Genomic DNA, 24,733 nt, shown 5'->3' on the forward strand with positions numbered 1-24,733 from the left:
CTCTTGTTTTATTCCGGTGACGAACGATCATTTATCACCAGCTAACGCCATGGGCTTCCTTTCTACAAATCATTTGTTAACACACGTAAGACCCTAACGTATACACCCCATACGGGGGGGGTGGGAGGGGTGTTATGCCGTATTAGTGCATTGCTGCACACCAGACATGTTCTGTGTAGGTTTCTGTATATTAGCTTAGAGGACCCTACACATTCGTGTCTATACTAAATAAAATGGATGGCTCCCTATATTTTCCCGTTTACATATTTACGTTGAAAGGACGTTGAAAGCAGTATACATTTGCATACCACGATTTTGCTTCGTAGGCGTTCTCTTCACCACCCGAATATCGATTATTAAATCCCATTGATTTGTGGTATCTGGGAATATTTTTAACACGTAAATGGTTAAAAAAAAAAAAAAGGCAGGTCTCTATGCTGCAAATTTTTTTTGCCACATCAAACGAAAACGAAAACAGATTTGTTGGGATCGAAACCAAAGACATGTACACCTATATTATCTTGGTTTGTTGTTCTTTTCAATTCTGTTGTTGATTTTCTTCAAAAATGTGAACGTCAACGGCACCTGCGGTCGACACGACATTAGTAGATGTAATCATCATTCGTCGTTGGCCCGTACGTTGTTTGCGAACGAAAAGGAGTTGAATAGACGGTCGATGATTGCGTGGGACGTTTCACTGTGGCACGCCCGCAATATCTCTCATCCATAACTTATTGGCAATTATTAAATGGACGAAAGCATTGATATGAAGTGAGGAAAAGTCTTCCAACAATAAGGAATATCGCCGTTATGCACTGACAATTGTATGGTCTGCTGTTTGAATCAGTGCCGGACTCTATAAAGTTAGACGCTTCCAACCACAAGGTATGTGGCATTTAGGGAACATACATTGTTCAAACGAAGCGGTGTAGAATCCAAATGCAAAGCTAAGAATGCAAACAAAGGTCTATTGACCATGTGCAAAAAACTAGCAACTCTGTTGGAAAACTATTGAGCGCAATGTTAACTGAAACATCTCTATTTTTTAAATGATTCATTTTAGTTTGTTTGGATACACTATAAAAAAACGACAGGTTATTGATTATATAGTCAATCGTGAATCGATACTGTTACCTTAGTATGTTTATGTTAGCGTGGAGTTCTCGATGTAGGTTGGATACTTCTCTTGCAAATCACGTATTCCGTTGAAGAGTCTGCTTGTACGCATCATTTATTGGTGAAGGGAAAAGGATGAATCCACGCATCAGTTTGAAAACAGCATCAGAGAAAACCAAACCTCCGATTAAAGTATTCATGGGGTGTGTGAGTCAAAATACAGAAGCAACTGAATAACAATATACATATATTTATATATATATATATATATATAACCGATGTTCATACGCAGAGCTGTATACGCAAATGCGGCGGTGAGTTGCATCCGCGGATGCCGAGCCCTTTGCTCGCCCGACTTTCGGAACGCACATCGCAATCAAAATGATCGATAAAACAAAAGAAGACGGCCATGTCTCTTATGTTAGCTATTCGCAACACTGTTATGGGTACGGATGCTATATAATACAGTATACAGACATTTTCACGCTCGCCCTGCTTAGATGTGTGGCCCCATAACTCTCTCCCAATAATTTTCCCACTCTTTTTCCTATTGCATCGACGTCGGTGATAGAACTGGCCGTCGTTATCTCCGTCGTCATTTTCATCATCCCGGCAGAGCCTTCAGCGTCCGTCTCTGCGCCGTTTCTTCTTCTTTCTTCTTAGGGCGTTTCCCTCGTCTTCGAATGCGACGAGTATAACGTTCAGAATGGGAGGGCGCCAGTTGATGGCCGCCTATATAGTGGCTTGTGTTGCTCTGACTGTCAGTATTCACTAGTGGCTCGACCGTGAAACACGTTTGCTGCTGTGTCTTGTATAGGTCACAATCCCGCGCGTTCAACGCCTACCGCAATTTCGTGATTGACCTTTTTCACACATTGACATTCACACGGGGGTTGGCTTTAAAGGTTGTAATATATGGGACACTTAAGCTGAATTGCGAATGGGCCTCCTGTGCGATATTCAAAAATTAGTTTAGACGTTGATATTCGTTTTTGTTGGCTGTACCGTTTTTCTGAGTGATGAATTTTCTAGAGAAATGATTTGCAAATGGACGGCTCGTACCGGGCAAACAATGAGGATCTGTTGCTTATGTTACTGGATTTTCTTGCTAGTGAGCAGCACAATCCTCGTTGCCAGTGCCAAAACGACCAGCGCCCAATTAAATCACCATCATCGCACGACCAATAACAAAGTCATCAAAGGTTTGCTTCCCATTTCAAACTGCTTTGTCTTTTACATTATTCAGTTTTGTTCCCCACTCCGTTTAAGTAATGTGTTTAATCGAGTTTGATGGATACTAGGGCTGATTGGTTTTTAAAAATATATATTCTAGAAAGAAAAAAATGAGCAACAATTCCATTTTGAGCGGTAGTTAGCACTTTATTGACTGAGGGTTTTGCGTAAATGTTTTTAATTTTAGCCAGAAATATTTTGAGCTTTTGCCATTCGTCGCAAAATGCTGGTGCACGACTGATATGGCAGCCCGAGGCTATACCCCGAATGGCTATCAATCTAATCCATTAGGATTTCGATCGTTGCTCGCCCCTGAATAGATTGTACAGGAGTATATAGCTGTCGGTTGGCTAGTAATTGAATTCGACTTCCAATGTAGGCTGCATGTATCCTATGACATCCCTCTCCTTTTCTTTCCTGTGGTTTTCCTCTTCAGTAATAGCGACTCGCTAGCGGTTTGTTGGACGTCATTATTCTACAATAAATCTCCATCTTCAAAAATTGCATAGAGTAGCCCATATTTAAAAGGGTTTTGTGTGGCTGATTCAAATCCAACGAATTCGAATGTACATCAAGTACCGAATTCACGCATAGTTATGAATGTTGTTAGTTGTGAAATGCAAAGTCGATACGTGCAGGGAGCTCAACAAGATATTGTTAGTGTGCTACGCGTCGAGAAAAAAAAGATAAACTGCATTGATTTAAGACTGCTGGAGTCACGTACTGGGACATAGGCGAATTTTTATGTTGATGCAATGTAGGATGGTATAACCCACCTGAGGAAAATGAGGTATAGAGTTTCAAACAGAGCCGCCGCACGGTAGACGATTTATATCGAACCCATTATGCATGCATGTAACTTTAAGACGTTTTGACGTCGAAAAAGGCTGTGCCTATAGGCCTAATGTAATACACTCTCGCGTCTCTCACTTTATTTCTTTTAAAAGCAGATTTTTTTTAAACGACAACATAGGAGAGAAAAAAACTGTGCACTTATGAAAAGGATAACGCGCATTTACAAGTCATTATGCGTTCGCCAGTTGGGCTAATTTTGAAAAAAGAAAAAATAACAAAACAAATGCATGCGTTAAATATTGACAGCTGCTATGGCAGATGTAGCTGTTGATGTTGGTTTTTCTGAAGCCTTTTTCCCTGTCATGCAAGCGCGCCACAGGCAAGCAAATATTTTCTCTTGTATTTTGGACACATGTAGTATGTTGTCACCTCCGCTTTAAAAATTTGCATCTAATTGGCTGGAACTTCTTAACGGGAATAAACACCTCTTGAAAACAACTCGACCCGTTCTTTTTCTAGTTTACTATAACGTTGCTTTGCGCACTATACGAGACGGATAAGGTAGCTCAAAAGAAACTGTTGTTTTCCGTTTCTAATTGTCCATCCATTCGTCTATCGTTTAATGGTTTACGTTATTATGATTGTATTGGTCCGTATGCTATTAAATACAGCTATATATAATACGGATCAAAAAGAAAAAAAATCGTTACTATGAAGCCATGGCGCAGTTGGCGTCGATTATAGGAGCTACTAAATCACAATATCTCACCACAATATGTTTGCGCATGATTCTTCAACGTCCCTCTTTTTTTTTCGTGGGAGGCATTTTCCGGTCACATTCTTTTCAAGAGGCTCGGTTTTTTGCGTAGCCTTTGTGTATATGCTCGTCATTTCGTGAATTACTGTCGTTAACATTTTGATTGCCTTTTTTTATACTTTCACCTTCATGACGGAAATATATATGCTGACCTGTCGTGTCAACTGAAAGGGATTCTACTCTTTGGGATTTAACAGCTAGATCTAAAACAAAAAAAGAAAAATCAAAGACTTTTTCTTGACCGTATAATTCGACAGTTTCTGTATATTTATTAGTCTTGAGGTGTTTAACAGTTTCACAGTAAACCTCAACGCCCATACCGATACTTCTTTATAGAACCAAGCCGCTCACGCAACCCGCACGATCGGCCATACGCTTTTATGAGACTATGAATAATCTCCTGTTTTATATACTTATTTACCTTGTTTCTTCTATACCCAACAGTTTTTGTTAATACCAACACAAGGTTTATACACTAGCTCTTTACGTTCAGCCTTGTTTTTTTTCCCCCTTTTTTATCTCAGAATGTAAAGCAGAAAAAAATAGAAAAATTGGACGAGACCAAGAGGGTCTTGTCTACCAATTAACTTAATACTACACAGCGTACTATAAATTTGGCGTTGCAACAAACATGGAAGCTTCACAGAGTTTCCCGGTAATACATCCCCCTCTTCAGGAGCAAGTTCGGATAACAGACACATTGCACCGTCTGATCTCCTGGACTCTTACATGTGCCCGTCTCGACACGGTCGTGGTGGCCAATTCGCCAGCAAAGTGGAAATGGCGTTTAGATGTGTAATAAGAGTACATACGAGCCTATAATCCATCCATCAGCTCTCGTATGAAAGCGCAGCTTTCTTCTTCGCATCAGCGATGCGCGATATAAAGCCCATTTGTATATCTTACTACTTTGCTCAAATTTGCAACTGTTGTGTATGTGTGTGAACACGAGCTGGATGGCAGAGGTATTTCTTGCTGTTGCAAATCGTTCCGGCTGTAAAATTATGAGATTGGCACACACACATTACCATTGGTGAAAGAAACAGAGCAACCAATAAAGCCTTCTCCAGTCGGAGTGTCTAACCTTCGCTGTATTTATTAATATATACGGTCCTTCAGATGGGATGTAGGCTGATTGATTTGACACTATGGTTTCAGAGCGACTGGTGTAGATCTATGGTAGCAAGACGGTAGAACATTCAGATAATATCGGCTCATGTGAAAGTATAGTCAAACTGGATGCAGCTCACACCAAACAACGTAGAACTTGGCCACCCTTAAAAATTCATTTCAAGAGTCATTTGAAATTCAGTAAGACTTTCACAATAGTGTTTCGTAATACTCTCTTTATATCATGCCATCCTCGCCGAGTAAATGACCTCGTACATCATAGCTTTTTGAAATTATGTTAACGGTGTCTATAAGCTATGAGTCCCACCCATGGAAACATAAGGATAGTTAGTTAGTGAGTGGAGGCCTTCGCAGTTTCTTGCCAGTTATAGAAAACTATATATACACGTACGTGTATAATTCATCAAAATTAGTGAAAACAAATAATATAAGGATCGTAACGCGTCGGATGGCCTACACATACACTCGTGCCTTGTTTCCCTAAGGCTGTTATTCGTTTGATCTTTAATGACGTGCACGAGATATGAAGTTTCTCTTTCGCTAATAATGATTATAGAAAGCTCTAGATAAGTTCTCCTACATCTTTGAGACTGACGGGCGATGACGGGTACAGGTGAGCTAGCAGAAACAAACAAAGCGCTTGAACTGTAATAGCTTTAAAAAAATATTTTGATATAATACACATGGTGTACTATACACGATGGAGGCGAAATCCTGTTGACGCAAAGAGCTTGAGCTCAAAGTTCGTCATCCACTTTCTCGGTTCATTAGACAGCGTTTGCAGCATATAATCACCACTACAAGTCCATATATAGAAGACGAAAGGTCCACGTAACCTTTCAGCTAGAGCTATACAGCAGCTAACTGGCGACATAGTTTTATTTCAATGGATTGTTCTCTGCTATTTTGGTCAATGTGGACGAATATAAATGGCATTTTAAAGTATAGAGGGGCTTATAGTTTGTGCGCAATTGCAAACACAAATTTCCACCTGACTTTGTTGATGTGTTGGACATACACCAAGATATTTTTCATGCTCTGCACATTACCGTACGTTTTTCTAAACCAACCGTTTAGAATATCGAATAAGCTTTTAAACGAAAAAAAAAAATGCACGCTTGAATGTTTCAATTTTCAAGTGACACCGAGTTAAGCGGATTGGATCGCCATCATTTCGATCATGTTCATAATACGCCTAGGACACGTGGACGTAACGGAAGTCTGCACACACATTCAGGGTGTGGTAGCATGACATGTCGCTATACGTATTGATCTTTGAAGGTAGAAACTTGCCTTTTATTTTCCATTTGGCTCCTAATTAGACGATGGCGACAGAAGCGAAAGGTCACGGGATTTTCGGTCAAAGAGTAATCTCTTTCTCGACCTGTCCGACTTGCGTACATCGCATTGTGTTGTTTAGACATGAAAGCGGACGCAAGAAAAACAAATACAGCGCACTGTTTTATCGTTTTCTTTTAGTCGGTTTCCCTCTACATGTAGCACGCGATCTACGTCTAACGATGAAATCCTTCTCGGCGATTTTTTCCTTGCCTTTTATCTTTAACGGTTGACTAGTTTACTATATGCAGCACTGCTTATATGCTTGCGTCTTGAAAACTTTCCTTCTAACGGTTAGCTGCCTCGTTATTCACGGTAGTTAGTCGCTAGTCTATTATATAGTTATCGTTAGCGATTTTTTTTCCCCAACACTTGCCCGACGAAAGGACTGTCGCGACAACGGTGAAAACCGAGAACAAAAGAGACAACACACGTACTGTATGGTGGCCCTACATCTAGTGCACTTTTCTTTACTGGCCTTTTTTCCTGCATATGTGTCGATGGGTGAAAAAAAGGGACTGCACATCAATTGCTCGTCTTCTGGGTGCTCTATTCTTCCCCTTTATTCCGTGAATGGGTGTACATTGAAAATGCTGTTGTAAGAAAAGTATATTATCCAGACGTATACGACGCGTGTGCGAGAGATAAGAGTTGCACCATTATAACGGGGGCTGCAGTGCTTGCCTGTCCAGTTAAACTCACACTGGGAAGAGACTATTTGCCGATGTGTGTCTTGTCTGTATCATCTGTCTATAAGTTTTGAATTTGAAACTTTGAACGAAAATCAAGAAGAAAAGGGATCGTTTCAAAATATGTGGGTGTAAATACCCCCCGTTCCTTTTTGAGCGCAAACACAGCTGACGGACGGTTTAGATTACATACATAGAGGAACGTGCCATTGGTCGACTGTAGTCGTCAAAATAAAACCAAACAAAAAGAAAAACTTGACGCACTACGGCAAGAGTCCCGACACCTGCACGCGATCTCCATTTGTAAAGCTGGAGATTTGGAAAACGTCCGTTTTTGTGCCGTGTCCTCTAAATGATCCAGTTTTTTTCCCTTTTTCTATATGACGTACTATGGCGTTGTTCTGCAGTAAAGATAAAAAAAAAAAACTTGAAGAAAAAGCCTCTTTGAAATGTACTATACGGCCCTTTCCAGGATTCTTTTTATCTTTTTCTTCATTGTTGATTTTTATAATATACTAAAAGCATCAGCCTTTTTTTGCTGCCACACAGAAAGAGAAACCCAACCGGGGATTCAATCGTCTTTATTTTGTTAAGCTTTAAGTATTTCATGTGTATGAGGGCAAACACGCACAGTTCGTTATGCGCACGTATTTAGGCTCCATAATGTATATTGTATATTCACGATAACATCTTTAACGCCAAGGGGCTATAGTTTCGTTTTTTTCCAAAAGAAAAAAAAATTTCTTGATAATCGAAATTAAATGAATCTGAATTAATAACAAAAGGGTGGCCTTTTTCTTTTTTTTTTTTTGCTTTTTCTTGGGCTGAGTTCCAGCTAATGCTGAAATAGACATTTGTCTGTCGCCGCCCATCTACTTGAGATCCTAAAACCAAATTCCGGAATAACCAAATATTTCGGATGAATTGCCAGTTGTGCGCTTAAAAAAATAAGCCCGACAAAGCAAGTCCAACTTTTTTCTATTTTTTAATTTTGTTTTTTCGAAAACTTATTTATTTGCTGTAAAAATATCTGATTTAAATTTAGCATTGAACTTAGGATATCCAAAGTCAAGTTTGTTATGACTTGAGATTTGCAGTTTCACGAGTTATTTAAACTGAAAGTGGTTGCGAGAAAGCCCCTTTGATTCCATTTTATTCAAAAAACGCGTTGTTGGCGTGGCAGCTAAAATTTTATTTGGAAACAGAATTCGATTTTAGTGGGCGGAGGTGAGGATTCATCGAATTCCAAGTGAAAATTTTTAAAACCCGATTTTTCGTACCAAAAAAAGTCGAGCTTGTTTCGTTGATGGCGAGGGTTTCAAAAAGTTTGGTTTGCAAGTGGGTGGTGCCTTGACTACTGGAGTTCACGGAGGTGATCTCAGCATACAGGCAAAAGGTAAAAACATTTGAATTCAACAAGACTGTACCAACAGTGTTCCTTTAAATGGATCCGTGCTCATCATTGAAGTAGTTCACGATTGAAGCTATGCATGTGCTTATTATTTTTCAACGTCATGCCCTGTCCTGTACGTTGTGCTCCCAATGAACTTCGTAGTCGGTTTGCCGCTTTTTTGGAGACGAAGGGCGATTCTGAGCGCATCCTTTTATAGATTATACGTCAACTATATCGATGTATCGAGAAAAAGAAAAGGCGAAATGGATGGAAAAGGGATTGCTCGACTAACAGCCAATGGCCGCTCGTTTGCCTATCAAGTCCTACAGTTAGAATACGTAGGAAATCCGAGTGTCCGGAATGCAGTAAGAGAACAGTTCCAGCCATACGTAGCTCAAAGAAATCAGAGCGGGCCCTATAGGAGAGGGGCCACAACGGAAAGCTTTTAGCCTATTGACCTTTGTATCCATAGATTGCCGTACGTTTGTTTTCTTTGTTTTCTTTATTTTATTTTTGTATTTTTTTTTTGTTTTCATTTCCGTCACGTCGCCATGCCTACCGTATAGAATGTATTTAGTTATATTTTTGTATGAACCGTCCGTATAGCGTGAGTGAATAATGAGCTCCTTATACTCAACGATTCCCCTAGATTTCTATAGTTGCTCTTAAGCTATGCGTATAGACTTATCGCTTTTATTCCCTGCTTTCGAGCTGTTTGAACACACACGATAAAAAAGAAAAGAACAAAAGGCTTGAAATGGGTACGGTCGTAAAAAGAAAATGGGGCGAGAGAAGAACATAGAGAATTTAAGCAACATGAAACTCATCATCAATAAATGTCTGCTAAACGATTGACGGTGCTGCCTTACATTTGGTGTGTGTGTGTGTGTGTGTCTGGGAAAGACTTAATAGATCGAACGACGAAAAGATTCATCCCAGCTGGATTGTTGACTTGTGCCCAAACCATCCTGCTCAAACACGGGGCGCTAAAACAACAACAGGCTGTGTGGCGAGCACAACAGCCGTCAACCCATCATCTCGGGCTTCAGTGCGTTCTATACGCGCTCGTGGTAGCGGAGAAGGCCCTTTTTCCTGCATGTATGTACAGCAGCCGGTTAAAACTGACAGAGGGTTGATGACGTGTCGAAGACACCGGCCGGCCGGCCAATGGTCAAAACTAGACAGTTCCAACTGTTATTTAGGTGGGACGCGTCGAGGCCATTCGTATGGGCGGATGAGAAATGTGTTACAACTTGAACGGACAGGGTGCATGCTAAAGCAATAACGTCACGGAACTAATGCGTAAGCTAGTGTGCTACACATTCAATCGCAATAGCAAAGCAACTTTTGCAGTAAGTTTTGCAGTAGTCAATTTGCGATCGATCGACCGTGATTTAAAGCCCGTTCGCCATTTTTCACATCGCGATTGGACGGCGTTGCAAACTCGGAGATTATTTTTTGTCATTGCTCCAGCTGAGCTGAAAGTACTAAGCAGGTTGCTTCATTGCACTAAAGAGTGTGACAGTTTTGGAAATAAGAGTTGCAACGCGGTCGTGGAAGCTGCGACGGCCGTGCGTGTCGTTAGACATGGTGCGTCGCGTTAAGGACACGAAACGTAAGGCGACGGTTTGTAAAAGTGGATTGAAAGTCTAGAAAAGCTGCAGGCCTATGTGTGTGACTGTTAGAAGTCAAGTTTCCTCTTCACTTTCTGGAGTATAGTGACAGTGGGAAAGCTCAACTTGAAACCTAAATTGATGGCCGAGTAGAAATGGACTCAAAGTGCAAAATGAAAGACACAAGTAGAACGCCGGAAAATGCGACCTCCATACTTTTAAATTATGCATGAACGAGTGCAAAGTCTTACCTTTAACCTTTATCTCTTTGTCACTTTTCATGGAATCCGTAATCCCAGTCACCGGGTAGTGAATCACATCGTTTCCTATTACGTGCCGTATGCATTATAAATCCGTGCTCAGAATCAACTGGACAGTGGTAAACGCCGTCGACTTAAAGTTAAAACTTTCCACTGGATTAGCTATTCCCATGTGAAAGAAATAACATCGGAAATTTTAAATTCAGATATCTTTCATGCCGACATTCCTATACGCATTAGGCAAAACGCATACGTCACGGAGCCGTAACAAATTTACATACGACGCTTTGCTTCCACGGGCTAAAACTATATCGCGTTCGTAGCAGATTTCCTCCCCCCCAAACAAGGGAAAAGGTGAGACCTTAAAGGTTTACCGGCTGGGTAGTGCGACCAGTAGCCGTGACAGCGTTCCCCCCTACTCCCTCAAAGTTTGCAAAGACCAAGTTTTGGAAAAAAAAGAAAGAAAGTGTGTGTATTCCGGCGTTGTTTTTCTGGCGTGTTCACCAGCTCTTGACATGCCGCACGCGAGTCAGGTATAGACTCTAACCGTATACAAATGAGGGGCGTACTTGCCTCTAGATTTTCCTGTCATGAAACGCTTCACTTCTTTCCCTATATACCAGCAGCATCTAAGGGTTTGTCTTTAAGTCGTTCTACTTGGTCGACTTTGAGCCTGTACGGTCATCGCTGGAAAATCTTCTTGCACACAGTTTCGAAAACCTTTGTTGCGTTGGCATTCTGTCACGATCATCCAGCCGTGAAAATTTCGACTACTCCTACACCGCGCACGTTCTTTTTGTTTTCGTATTTTTCGGGGCTCTTTTGATATTGTGGGATGTACCGCATTTCTATAATAAGGTTCGGTAGGAGAAGAAGAATGGCCACGCAACACGTAGGCGGTTCACTAGCGTCTATAGATTTCGTTGCAAATGAGGTGGAACGAACGTTAAAGGAGATCCGTCATTTTGGAAGTGCCCTAACCGGTGAATGCGAAGAGAGAGAGAGAGAGAGAGAGAGAGAGAGAGAGGAAGAAACGTGAATTTTAATGCAAACAGATATGCAACGTAATCAAATTTGACAAACAAGCCACGCAGGTTCTCGTATAACTCATCCGTCTTCATGATTCTCCGAATAAGAATAAGAACTTTCTGCGTGACTTGCGTTTGAACTTCCGCCGTCTACTTGAGTTGAGCATAATGAGTAGGTAAAGCTACGGATTGATCGAGTGGTATAACGCACAGAGTTAAGCGTAGAGCCAAATTTTTTTTGCCAACGCGCAGAAATCGGACGAGACAATCTGGAAATCAACAAATGTTAATTCATCGCTTTCCATAGAAACACAAGGGTCAATTGAATTTCGCCTGACATCTTCAAATAGCTCTGCCTCGTCCTTTATTTTTGGGGGCGGGTGGGTGGTTGAGTGGGGGTTTATTGTCCATTGTGATTGTACGTGTCAAATAACAGAAGCAGCACAGCAAATAAGAGAGGCATCAACAGCTAAAAAAGCAATCGACGCATATCGAAACAAAAGGCTGGCAAAAACTGTTCAAACTTTATGAATCATCATTCTTTCGACCCTGCAGATGCCTCCTCTTTTCTGTCGCCCTCTGCAACATTGGAAACCCCTCCAAAAAACTGCTGGCTGTATCAATATTTGTGACCTGATTGCCCTCATCCGCCATTCTCTCTACGTCTTCCATACGATAAAAAAAAAAACCTGATGACAGGCTAGAAATTAGATACAAGAAATAAATTATTTTGAAAAAAAAAAAAAATATATATATATAGTCCCGTTTGCGATCGATAGAAAATGATTCAGCAAATGCGATGACAACTTGAACTATGGAAAAAGAGCCTTTTGTTTTATACCCTTTTTGTTATCTTTCTTTTTGTGTTGTTACGTTCTTTTGGTTCTCGTTTGCTCTTATATACAACCTTCTCGTTTTTTTTTTTATAATGGCCTGGATATAGAAGAAGAATTGGCAAAATGCGGTCGAAGCGAAGACGAACAGTAACAACAACCAAGGGAGGAAGAAAAAAGGACAGTTCTTTGTTGGTTGCGTACGTACGGAACGATGATGACGACGACGCGATTCTCGTCTCGTTAGAGTCACGTAGATCCTTTGAGATTCTATAACAACGAAATAAAAGGTCGGGGACAAGAAGAAATGCCGCATTTGTGCAGTCTTTTACTTGAAGTTTTTTCTTTAAAAAAGAGCGGGAGGTTTTTTTTTTTTCATTCCCTTCGTAAGGTTCTTGTCATCCCGTGTGTTCGCCCAATCGATTTGGGCTGCATATTTCAAGAGCCCAGTGAATAAAAGAACAGCCGATGATGGCCTTTCGCTGTTAGTGCGCACCCTGTCGAACACAGCACGTTGACAAATTGGCAATAGTTCCGCAAATTGATTTCGCTTTAAGTAAAAATAGATTGCGTGTGGGTAGTGCAAGATTTGTAGAGGAAAAAAAAATTGACTTTGTGTTTGTCTTATTGATAATTTACAGCTGATGGCAGCGATGGGACGTCCTCGTTTCCCAGACGACTCCATCATCGTTACCGCGCGAAAGAAGAGGACGACTTGCCAGCTGTTGGACAAGCTGAACATGCCGAAGAAAAGACGAAAAGCGATACTGCGGCTACTGCGGAAGAAGATTACCCTTCTGATTTCCGCTGGCCCGAGTCCTATTTCGACTTAGAAGCCTCTTCTGACGTGGCCGTCGTCGTCGGCCAAACGGCCTTCCTCGTTTGCCGAGTCGCCGTCGCTGGAAATTGGACGGTAAGTCCACCTGTATTCCTTTATTATTTGCTTTAAATTTTCCGTCGATGGTCTATTAGCGTAGTCGTGACTGGTACAACATCAGTTATGAAGTGGGGTAATAAAGATGATTCATCACGAATAGAAATCGGCTCATTTTTCAACGTGACTATTGGCAATTTGCATAGCAATCAGGGGAGTCATTTTTAGAAGATGCATCGAAAGATTTGGTTTCTCTCTTTTTTAAAAAATCAGTTTGTTCTTACTTTTGCACGCTCGTGATTGGAAAATAGTGTTTAGTTGTTTGCGTTGGCACTCGAATGATTTGGTTTCTTGGAAACGACGTAGATTTAAAGACGGGGATGGCAAGCGTGCGAGCAAAATCATTAAGTTTATCCGCCTTCTCTTTAAACAATTAATTAGTCTCGAAATCACTGATGCGTATGGGGCTTAATAGCTAAGCACAATTAAGACGGGCGAGTTACAATGTATAGGTATGGATTACCAGTAGTGCTGCGAAATTAGGACAATCCTTCGCACAACAACCTCCGAGATAAACAGTTGCATCGCATCGTCGTTGCCAATGGCAAACTTCCGTCGCTTAATCGCAGTGTTGCTTTGGATTTAAATGAGCCTCTCTTTTGGACATCGATTCATAGTTCGTTCTCATTCGTGTACCGCACAACTTTTCTCTCAACCTCATAACCCTTTTCCCCCTCCCCCGCACTTTGTTACAAAGGTACCTGAATGTATGAGAATCCTGCCGTGCTACGATTTAGTATCCCTTAATCCACAGCATCGCAATCTGTAATGGCGACCAGTAGAAGTAAAGAACATACAGACACCGGCGCATTCTAATACCGAAAAAAAGGTGAAAGTACTCTAATGATATGCCTGTGGAAAAATCGAAATGTCACCTAATCCAACGTAAACTTTGTGTCTCGTCTCCTGTTTAACCATTCGTTAGTTGCATATAACGCACCAATTCGCAGAAGTGCACGCATCGATCGTATTTCTAATACACACCCGATGCATTAGGGATCGCTTGACTCTTCTGCGTTTCTATTGCGTGTCGCTTATGTTCTAAGGTTCCTTACGAGCGTTATGCAAGGTAAAACGATGAGTCATTCACACATCGATACGCGCTAGGGTTGCTTATAAGAGAGACGTTATTACGCGCGATTTTCGTTGTTTCAGCATATCGACGTTGCGTTCAAATGCTCTGCGATGCTGAAACATAAACTTCTTCACGTCGCTTTTTGCTATTTATTGTTTCAGTTTTCCATTTAAAACGTTTCGATGTTTATTTAGTGGTGCGGAACGCATTCACGCTGGACTGCGCCCCCCTTTCTTGGGTTGACATCATCGGGAATGGCATTTCGCGTTCTGGAATGGCGAAAAACTTTTCTCCGCCAACAAAAAAGTAGAAACAATTCATGAAGTTCAAAGTCGATTACATTACAGTATGCGTTATGATAGAGAGAGAGTCTATTTTCTTTCGATTTTTTAGGCACAACGAATAAAAACAACTGCGACATTTCTTATGCTATTGGCAATGCGCATTCCTTTTTTTTTCAATTTGAATTTAGCATTTTGTTGAATACAGCTTACGCAGTGCAGCTCTCGCATCAAATATATAAGAGACTATAGATATGCAAATAAGAGCAAAATTTCTCTACTGTCATGCGAGCGCATTTAATAGTGACGCATAACCGTATTACGTTCAACGATGCCGTTACAACAGACTACGGGCAAGTTAGGCTCCATTTTGAAAAATATAACTTACGATAATTGCGACACTCGTGGGGTGGGGTTTCCAATCGAAGTTCACCTTTATTTTAATAAGAATAAGTTCTCGCTAATGCCATTCGAGTTTGAGCGAACCGAGCGTACGGATAAACATAAGGGAATTTTGATCTAAAGAAATCCGTTTGGCTTATAGTCGCTGATCGGAAGGTGGCATCTCTTTTTGGCTTCCTTTATTTCCTGCAAGTACATAATATTTGCACAGGCCACACTTTGATGTCGAACAAACCGAACGCACAGCATAATGCACCGTAAGGTATACCTACTATACATAAAAAGACCAGCTCCTTTGACATGATGCTTTCGTTTCATGTCGTCGTCGATATGTGTAGACCTATGTGTACAACAGAAAACGAATGGTGGTGAAGCTACAGCAAATCGTGAAGCGCAGTTGTGAGCAGGTCAATCTTGTTTGAACCTAACAAATAACAATGTTACGTTTGCGTTTGGGCTGTGTGTGTGTGTGTGTATGTTTAAGTTTGTAGGTACACACACGCGGCCTGTTCGTATTTTTTATTTTTTTTTTACAGCGTTCATCACGACTTGTATTCACGTTCTTCTTTACCTTTTCCATCTACATATACGCCCTACTTTTGTTTTTGGGGTTTACATGAAATTCTGGTTACGTTTCCCGCAGGTTTCGTGGGTAGGCCCCGATCATCCGCATGACAACCGAAATGTCAATCTCCTCACGGTCGGCACGGACACGTACACGCCCGACCGACGATTCCGTGGACTTCACGTGCCCAGTTCACCCGAATGGACATTGCAAATTAAAGGTACACATGAAACATTCCACTAATAATTATATGAATCTCAACGACTCTTGTCCGTTACAACCTAACGAATACCCAGGTAGTATATACGTATGTCGAAATTAGGTTTAGAAATCTATTCAACTGTTAGTATAGCCTCAAAACGTTCTGGTCATTTTTCTGTACGCAGCAACGACGTTGGATGATGCGGGAAATTACGAATGCCAATTAAGCAGCACCCCATTACGTACGCACGTCGTTCGGCTTCACATCATAGGTAAGTGCCGTCATTTACACAAGAGTTTACATCGTATCCGAACTACCGCCGTGCTTTGAGTTGATCAGTTCTTCGATTCGTTTTTCTCGTTTGCGTTTCAAAGCGTTCAACTTACACGTGTGTAGGGCGCAGACTATTATGACCCTCTTGGAGATGTTCTTCGTTTCATAACGACAATCGCCATCAGCACTGACAAAGGCTCAAAAAAGAAGAAAGCCGATCGATGTTCCTTCTTCTCCCGCGGCGCTATACTGTATAGACGCACATTTATACCGATATCGTTTGCACGGACGAGTCACGTTGCATATAATCCCCGCTGAGGAGCGCTTTTGTGGCCCAGCGGGCTGCTGATGCTCGGTTGAATCCTTTCTTTTTGTTTAGCCGTTTTCAAGAATTCAAGTAGAAACGCGAGCTTAATGAAAACACACGTCCATATATGGCCTATATATGAGTGTGTGTATGTAGCATTATTTATAGGTAGGCTTTACATGCTGTACGGCGGGGGAAGTATATCTCTGTTATGCACTGTCCAGTTTTGTGAGTCTCTTCCCAAAGGGGCATCGCTGTCACAATTCTACGAATCGGTACAATTATTTTTAGGAAAAGTTTGGCGCTATGAATAAAGAAACGTGCTCTTACGCTTTCCTTGTTTTCTCCGAACCGTTTTTCTTGTTTCTTTTTGAAATTTCCAGATCGAAAGTTTTAACATCGTTGAAAATGCCTTTCGAATAGCAACCGATAAAAAATAGGATCTGGAACGATCGTTTTTAATGTCAAATATCTAAGCCATTATAAATGATCAATGATGACTCTTGATAATAATGAAATGCTTTCTCTATTGCCATTGAAATCTGAATTGAGAAAGCAAAAAAAAATATGAATAATGAATTTCTCCACTCCCCTTCTTTTTTCTTTCTTCATTTTTTTTTGCACTCGGACGTCAATAGAGCCACATATCCAGATTTTAAATGGACCCGAAGTCTACGTTCACGAAGGATCAATGTTGAACTTGACGTGCGTTATCTCGCCGGCAGTTGACGCTTCCCTCCTCTTATGGAGTCGTAACGGCCAAGTAAGTTCGTCATTTCATATTCAACTTATATTTACTACTAGTTTATTCCGTCTAAATCGTGTGGTGAATCTCGTGTAGCTAACAAAAGACGTGAATTACTCTCAAAAACAATGATAACATCACATACTGTAGACCTTGTTTCTATTGACTGAAATGCATTAATTGTGCAATGTTCGAATATCGAATGTGGCCGAACAAACGGAATGCTTGGCATCAGAGCGTGTTTGCCAATCTGCGATCACCTTCATCATTCATGGCAAAGTTCACTTTGATTAGCCTTTGCGTAGTTTAAAATTCGGCCTCTGAGTGTCGGATATTCTAGGAGCCATTCTCTGACGCAGAATGTTCATTGCCTTCAATATTGAACGAGCCCGAAACAGGAAACGAAAGCTTTTGATGGTCGATATATTATCGGGAAACGATTAGCAACAATGAGCCTGGCTGAGGGCCTCAGGTGATTTTCAATTTTGCCGTGCAAAGTGTGTTGGCTTGCTAAAGCATCTCCCGATAAAAGGCCGCCACAAAGTATTAATTAACTTTGAATGCTTTCAATTCGACTGCCGCGTATTCTAAATATCGGATGCGGGAGTTTCCCATTTTCCGTTGATTACCTGTCTTTCTTCTATCAGTTTTTCGGTACGTTTTCATTACTCTGCATTATTCGATCCGAAATTGATTTATTAGAAGTACACCCAGTAAATCGGTACATTTTCAAGGGACTCGGCTGTATTCATTCTTTTTTAAAACGCAGACTGAATAGAAAATTCTTCAATACTGCAATATAAGCCCTCGGCTGATATTACGCAGTCAAAAATAATCCTACAGTAAAGAATGCGATGTAATAATGTAAAATAGAAAGTAGGCAGCAGATATTGCTATGATTAAACTGGAGGTATGTCCCATTGCATATCTCGTTCGTAATCTTTCCGAATTTGAATACACAGGAGCTCCGTAACCGACCCGCTTTTGCCATCGGCTGCATGGACAAACTAATTCCATTGCCTTCACCCCATATAGACTGTCTTAACTGTCTACTTCGAGTTAGCTCTACAAATCTACTTGATTATGCCGCAGCAAGATGACGTAAACGAACTCAACTGTCTGTGACGGCGCGGAATACGTAAACACCTGTCGAGATCCTATATTAAAAAAATGTGTAGAAACAGAAGATCGCTACTGTAAATTTACATCAAAAGGGGCTTCATTATGCCCATTATCTAATTTAGCTCTACCCCTATACACACCCCGCGATGGGGAAAAACAAAAATCCAAAGAAAATGTGGGCTGCATAGCTTCTTAAATAGTGTGGGTCACATCCCCACTTCCCAATATATAGGTAGATATTCATAAGCGGAGGCCTTTTGCCGAGTGCTTTTACATATCCATTATATGGAAACCAAGGCACTACTATCCCAACTTTGATGGTATTCCTCTTCATCTTCACGATTTCCTCTTTGCGATCGGCTCGCTTTTTAAAGTGATATCAGTTTACATTGTGTACACGCTGCCCACGAATTGGGGAGGCTGGATATCAGCGGAAACTGTATAGCCTGTGTACATACAGAGTACCCTGGCACCTTCCCTTATAAATGCAGGCGCAATATCTGTGCGATGTGCTGCGGATGAACAGAGAGATAAAAAGTGCTGAAAGCCTCGCAACAGCCAATGGCACTAAAGCGTATAGTGAATATGCCAAAACTATCAGGGAGAACAATGCAATGAAGACTATAGAAGCAACGTTTGATTCAGTAATGTATATACCTTGCTGCCTATATACGCCAAATAGCAGATGGAACATTTACTTAGATGTGTGCGTTTGATTAAAATGGATGCATCTATTCCATTTGCCATGTGGCATTCATTCAAAAAAGTTCTACGACTGTCAATAAGAACCCCTTTCCGCTCTTCTCCTATAGCCTCCACCTGACACGTTTCGGATGTTGGCATAGACATAGACGTTTGCCTCTCTCCATAAACTTTGTGCGGAGTGAAAAGGTGGAAAAGAAAAAAAAACATAAAACAGCGAAACGAAGTGAAATGGATGGAGAATAGTTTGGGTAGATTGTGGCCTTTGATCGAGAAACGACACACACACACACGTTGAGAGAGGATATGAGGTGAACAGAATGCATCAAAGTTTGGGTTGGCCCCATCCATCTCTTCTGTTTCTACCGAGCGGATGCTTCCTCCCGCGTCTGCACTTCTTTTTTTCCTACTACTCCGTCTTCTATCTTCCACACAGACACACACTCAACAAAGTCTTGTGTAGAAAGCTGCACCGTTTGCTGTGCAATTTGCATCAGGTTTTGTCGAAGACTTCTAGCTCTCTCTCTTTCGTGCCTGCTCATCCGCATTATTTAAATGAAACGCCCCAGCCGGCAGCCCCGTTCCTTTTAAATTGTTTAGCCATCTTGATTTTTTTTCTTCTTTCTATGTATATATTATTCTTTCTATCTATATATATATATATATATATTAGAGACCAAATTCGTTTGTTAGTTTTCTTCACCCCCCCCCTACCCCGCCCAAACAAACACTCTATATCCAAGCGATTTGAACGATTGTGAGAGGAAACAGGAGAAGAAGAAGACGAAGAAAAAAAGTAAGGAGAAAAAAGAAACTTTTTTGAAAATCTCCTTCTGTTAATTAAGTGGGCTTTGTTAAGCTCTTCAAAGACGTTTGGAACGATTTTATTGGCAGACTAAATATTTGTATCAAGAAGTCTATTGTCGATACAGTGTTTTGTTAGGGGTCCTTCATTTATATTGTAAAGCCTCGTGCTCTCTGCGTTTAAAAAAAAAAACAAAAAAAAAAAAGAAAGGAAAATTCAATCACACTAATTAGTTGTGTTTTGTTTTGCCAGATACTGAATTGGTTATACCAGTCGAATGAAGCCGGAGGAAGTGGACAATTGGACGCTAAGATCCACGTCTACGACGGGCGTTTGTGGGTGGATCGCGGCGGAGGCAATGCGGAAGGGACTGCCGAAAACGAAGCGGCCGTCGTCAGCGATCAGGGCCAAACGGATGCCGAGAGGAGAAATCAAAGACAAAAGGAAAGTTTATCGACGGCTACAATGTCTCAATTGCTCGTAGACAAAGCGCAAATGTTTCATTCCGGTCGTTACGTCTGCTCGGCCCTCGGAGCCTCCGGCACCTGGACATTGGTGCACATCCTAGCCGGTAATGTTTTTTATTCTTTTTCTTACCTTTAATTTATTTATTATTAGCGGCCTCTTTGGTTTTATTTACGCGGTAGCTAATTCGTCTCGAAGGGTCCACACGTGTATAGGCCTATACACAGCAAGGCAATTGAAATTAGGAAAACTGTGTGTATTATATTTTCGTTGCGTGTGTAGCAAGTGTGTGCACCTTTTCAAGCGGTCGTTCTTCAACGGGCAAATGCACTTGACACGCAGCTAATCAGCTATCGATTTTTGGTTTGCATTAAAGAGTTAAGCCGATGTCGCCCCTTTTCCGCCTGCGTCTCCATTGAGGGCCTCCTTCCTAGAACGTTTTCTTATTATTTTGCTTTACATCGGTTTCGAATAAAAAATCGGAAGACATGTGGAAGCGAAGACGAGTAAAACAAACGTTTTGTCGACCGATATGTGAAGATGCTCGCCATTCGGCCATTTAGTGGTTGATGTGCATCTTCGATGTTTTAGGGCGTCGTTGTGAAGTGAGACGAGATCTTTGTGGTGTTCGCTACGAATCGAAGGTGACACCTAAGGGGCGGTGATTGAAGTTAGATATGTATGGCGTTCGCCAACACAAAGACAAGCCATACGGAGAGTCGTGTAGTGTTTGCCAGTGACGTTCGGCCGAAACACATCGTGATTCGCTTGGAAATCAATGAATGAATGAGAAGCTGGACAAATAGTGAGCTGTTGATATTTGCACGTGCAATAAGTAGGGCGTTTACTTACGGGCACGTATCCAACGTATCGAGATCTATAGCTGCAATACATCGAGATAGATGCAAATGATTTTGAGGGATGAATGGATGATGGAATTGGTTCCAATTTTAGCAACCCTACGAATTAGTCTAGGTAAAAATAAATAAATAAAAATGAAAATAACATTTTTTTGGGGGCTATCGATTGATTTGGTTTACATTACGGTGGGGGGGGGGGAGGGCAGTTGACCGTAACGCTTCTTACGGGTTGCCACGGACAACGAAGATCAATACAGTCGGCACCAGTTGAATAGACTATGAAAAGCCAAACAATCAGCGTACAGGGAGACGTCCCATTGAATTGCAAAAACACAAATTTTATGCCATTCTTATCGAGGGAATTTTTGCCAATAATATTGCATTTCTTTTTCTCTCCGTTTAAATGCTCGGACAACTAGCTGGTTGAATCAGCTTCCAAGAGCTCCGGAACTTTTTCTCCTTGCGCCGCCACGTACCCCCATAACTTTTCCAATAGTCCATTTTGTAAAGATTTACTCGCCTTGCGTGCCGCGTGTGATACGCATATGAAATGCGTAGACAACGCGGCACTGTACATAAATGACGCCGTATACAATTGATGTGTATGTACGAAGCCGAGGCTGTAGGAGATGAATTGTTGAGTCTGCTGTGAGCCCGCCTGGATCGTTATTATACTGCAAAAAAAAAAAAAAAAAAAAAGAGAGAGAACGCGCCCGGCTCGGCCTGGCGGAATAAGCGTCCCCGCTCTGCAGGGATGCGTGCCGATGGAAGTGTCCGGGTGTGGTGCGACGTTTCCCACGGTGCCAGCCCATCTCGTTATGCCTGCGTGCATGCATCCTCAAAAGCCTTTTTTTTTTTTTTTTTTTTTTTTCTTTTTCCGTGAACGGGCTCCAGCGCTGCTGGGTGGTGTCTGATGCCAGTAGTTGGTTGCGATAGTTGAAAGAATCTTTCGAGGCGCGCATCCCGCCGACAATCATCAAACTCGTTTACGGGCGTGACGAAATGATTATCAATTGAAAACGCAAGCGAAGAACTCGTCTCATTTCAATTCTTTCTCTACAGTTTGTGAAAAGGAATTAGTGAGGAAACAAAAAGAGGGACGCATGGGAAACTTGGCCATCTGCAAGGATGAATTGCATAATGATAAAACAAAGATTTACGTCCCTATTTTCGCGAGTACATATCAAATTGTAAGGGCGGGACGATGAAAGAAAAACATTTAAAAATTCAGCACACGCTTGTGGATAAGATTCTAAACGTCCACGACTTTGCATGTTTTTTTGAGTTTGTCAACTTGCGGTCTAGTTTCGCGGGAGCAAACATTGGCGGCAGTAAAGTCTCAAACGTTCGTTCGTGATTGAACGGATATGGATCTTTTGATGTGTACGCACCGAAAGGGTTTTCAAGCGGCGGGCGCGGGAGAGTAACGATCCAGCAGAGACTTTGCGTTGAAGATGAGCCGCGTGTACATGTGTACATAGACCAATGCGATGGGCACGTTTCAGCAAAGGACGATGGTTTCAAAGCGCACATCCACCACTTTGAAATCATTTGAAGTTTGGATGCAAGAATGTCTTCGAAGGGGGGAAAGGGAAGATACTCGACTGAAACTGTGGGTGTCGCACGACGATCGTTAGCAAAAAAAAAAGTTGGCATAAGGCCCTACTGTATCTATGTAATGTATTCGGAATAAATAAAAAAAAAAAAGGGGGGGGGGAATTAGATGTATATATAAACAGCGTGTGTTCTCGACTGTTTTACAAAGTCATGAGAAATGCGAATGGAATATTCGCGAGAAAAGGGGGAAAAAAAACGAGGCCAAAAGTGACAACGTCAGCTATTTGACTCAACAAAAAAAAAAAGTACAGCTTCTTGAGCTTGAATCAAGACCAACGTCGATTAGCCATGCTACCGTACCAGGCCTTCGAGAGCCAACTTTTGGAATAACATGATCCTGCATACATCTATAACAGGCAAGGGTTTACAGTTTGCACCGAAAAGTGAAAAGTTTAGTGGCCAATATTGTTTAAAAAATAAAAGACTAGACTCGTTTGGATGTTCACGAACTTGAACGTAACCGATGTCCTGCAGCTTTGAATGAAATGGCATTAAGACCTGATTCTTTGAACTGTGCAATTTTAGTTTTAAAAGTGGACCTTGAGGGCCGAGAAAATGGGTCGAAGGCTAACAGGAAAAATGTCTGGAAACAATTGAATTTGTTCGACCAGCAATAGGTCTGAATAGCAAATTTGGCTTTGAAATTGGTAGTACTAAAAATAAAAATGTCAATATGTCCGTTCCTTTCAGCTTGTTTGCCGAAACAAACTGGCAAGAATACTACAGCCTACGTAATTGGATAGTATGTACATGAAATGCAAACATCTAAACATGAATTTGGGCCTATCCAATTATGCAGAACAATAGACGTTATTCAGACGACCATTGCATAGCGCTCGTTTACGCATACGCCATGATCGATGATTCAAACTGCAGTTTAAGTATGAGCATGAGCTCCGACGAAGTTACCGTGCAAAATCTGTGAATTGCTGTTGATCCTCCATTTTGACTCGACTGAGTTTGAATGTTTCATTGACTCCCGTGCATTATGCAAAAATCGTCTGCGATTTTTCGCGTTTTTATAGCCCAACTTACGTTTACATAGCCCGTCAAAATTCACAATGCCGACTAACAACTATACACGTGGAGTTTATACATCACTTTAAAAAGCATGCATAATAAATGTAGTATATATATATATATATATTCTCTTCCGAATATGTATACCGCGGAGGGTCAAATGCGAGTGTCACGTCTTGATGGTTTTTGTTGTCTAAATGCAGATGAGCAGCCGGCAGCCATGCAACGGGGGAATCCGGCCTCGTCTTTCCATCATCCGCTTCTAGCCGGCTGGATCGCCTTGAGTGTCTGTGTGATTCATCGATACCTGGTCCCTCCGGCCGCCCTGCTGGCGTGATGATTGAGAGGCGCGTACCGTTTTTTTTTTGTTTTTTTTTCATATTTTTTTTTTTTTTTTTTTGTCCTTTTTTTTTTTTTGAAAGAAGGAAAGAAATGAAAAAAAAAATCCTTCGGGAATCAAAAACGTTTGTGCGTGCGTGGTGTGAGATATATAAAGCAACGCGTGTGTGTCTGTGTGTGCGTATTGTGTTCCTTTCACACTATCTAATATCGTGTTATTATATTATCTAAAACAGAAAAAAAAAACGTATATATTTGAATGACTGGGTCGGCATCATCACGTCAAGTCTATACACACATCCGACGAGGTATATTATTCAATAACTCCATTGACTCGATTCGGCTCCCTTCATTTTTGTGTTCTGCGTGTGCACTTGAATTGCCGGCGTGATTTTTGCTAATTTTATTCGGCCATAGGATAAGATTGGTTCCGTATTTGCATTGCATTTTTGGGTGGTATATTAGGTTGACTGTACTATAGTTTAAATTGAAAAGAAAAATGAAATCTAGATACTTTAACGTTCATTGCGACGCTTGTGAATGAGGCCCCCCACAGCAAGAAACGTCAGGAAAATGGGGGGGGGAGGAGGGCAAATAAACGAAAAAAAAAAAAAAAAAAAAAAAAAAAAAAACTCTTTTTCCATTTTGAGAGCCATCATTAGTCGAGCGCGAAGAACTTGTAATCTTCTTTAATTGTTTTCGTCGTTGATCGATAACTTGTGTTAAAAAAAAAAAAAACCTTTTGCGGATTTTCCTTTTCGTTTTGAAGGGAC

General features: G+C 41.2%; 1 protein-coding gene across 1 annotated transcript; it reads left to right on the forward strand.

Annotated features, from left to right (window-relative positions):
* Positions 1-1,889: 1,889 nt before the first annotated feature.
* LOC130703837 (uncharacterized) lies at positions 1,890-24,015 on the forward strand. Its single transcript, XM_057525289.2, has 7 exons — positions 1,890-2,318; positions 12,888-13,159; positions 15,582-15,723; positions 15,890-15,976; positions 16,924-17,048; positions 19,912-20,230; positions 23,825-24,015. Exons 1-7 carry the CDS (start codon positions 2,153-2,155, stop codon positions 23,956-23,958), a joined length of 1,245 nt encoding a protein of 414 aa, XP_057381272.1. The 5' UTR covers positions 1,890-2,152; the 3' UTR covers positions 23,959-24,015.
* The last annotated feature ends 718 nt before the right edge of the window (positions 24,016-24,733 follow it).

Source organism: Daphnia carinata, chromosome 8, assembly GCF_022539665.2.
Source record: "Daphnia carinata strain CSIRO-1 chromosome 8, CSIRO_AGI_Dcar_HiC_V3, whole genome shotgun sequence".
In the NCBI taxonomy this organism is placed as follows: domain Eukaryota; kingdom Metazoa; phylum Arthropoda; class Branchiopoda; order Diplostraca; family Daphniidae; genus Daphnia; species Daphnia carinata.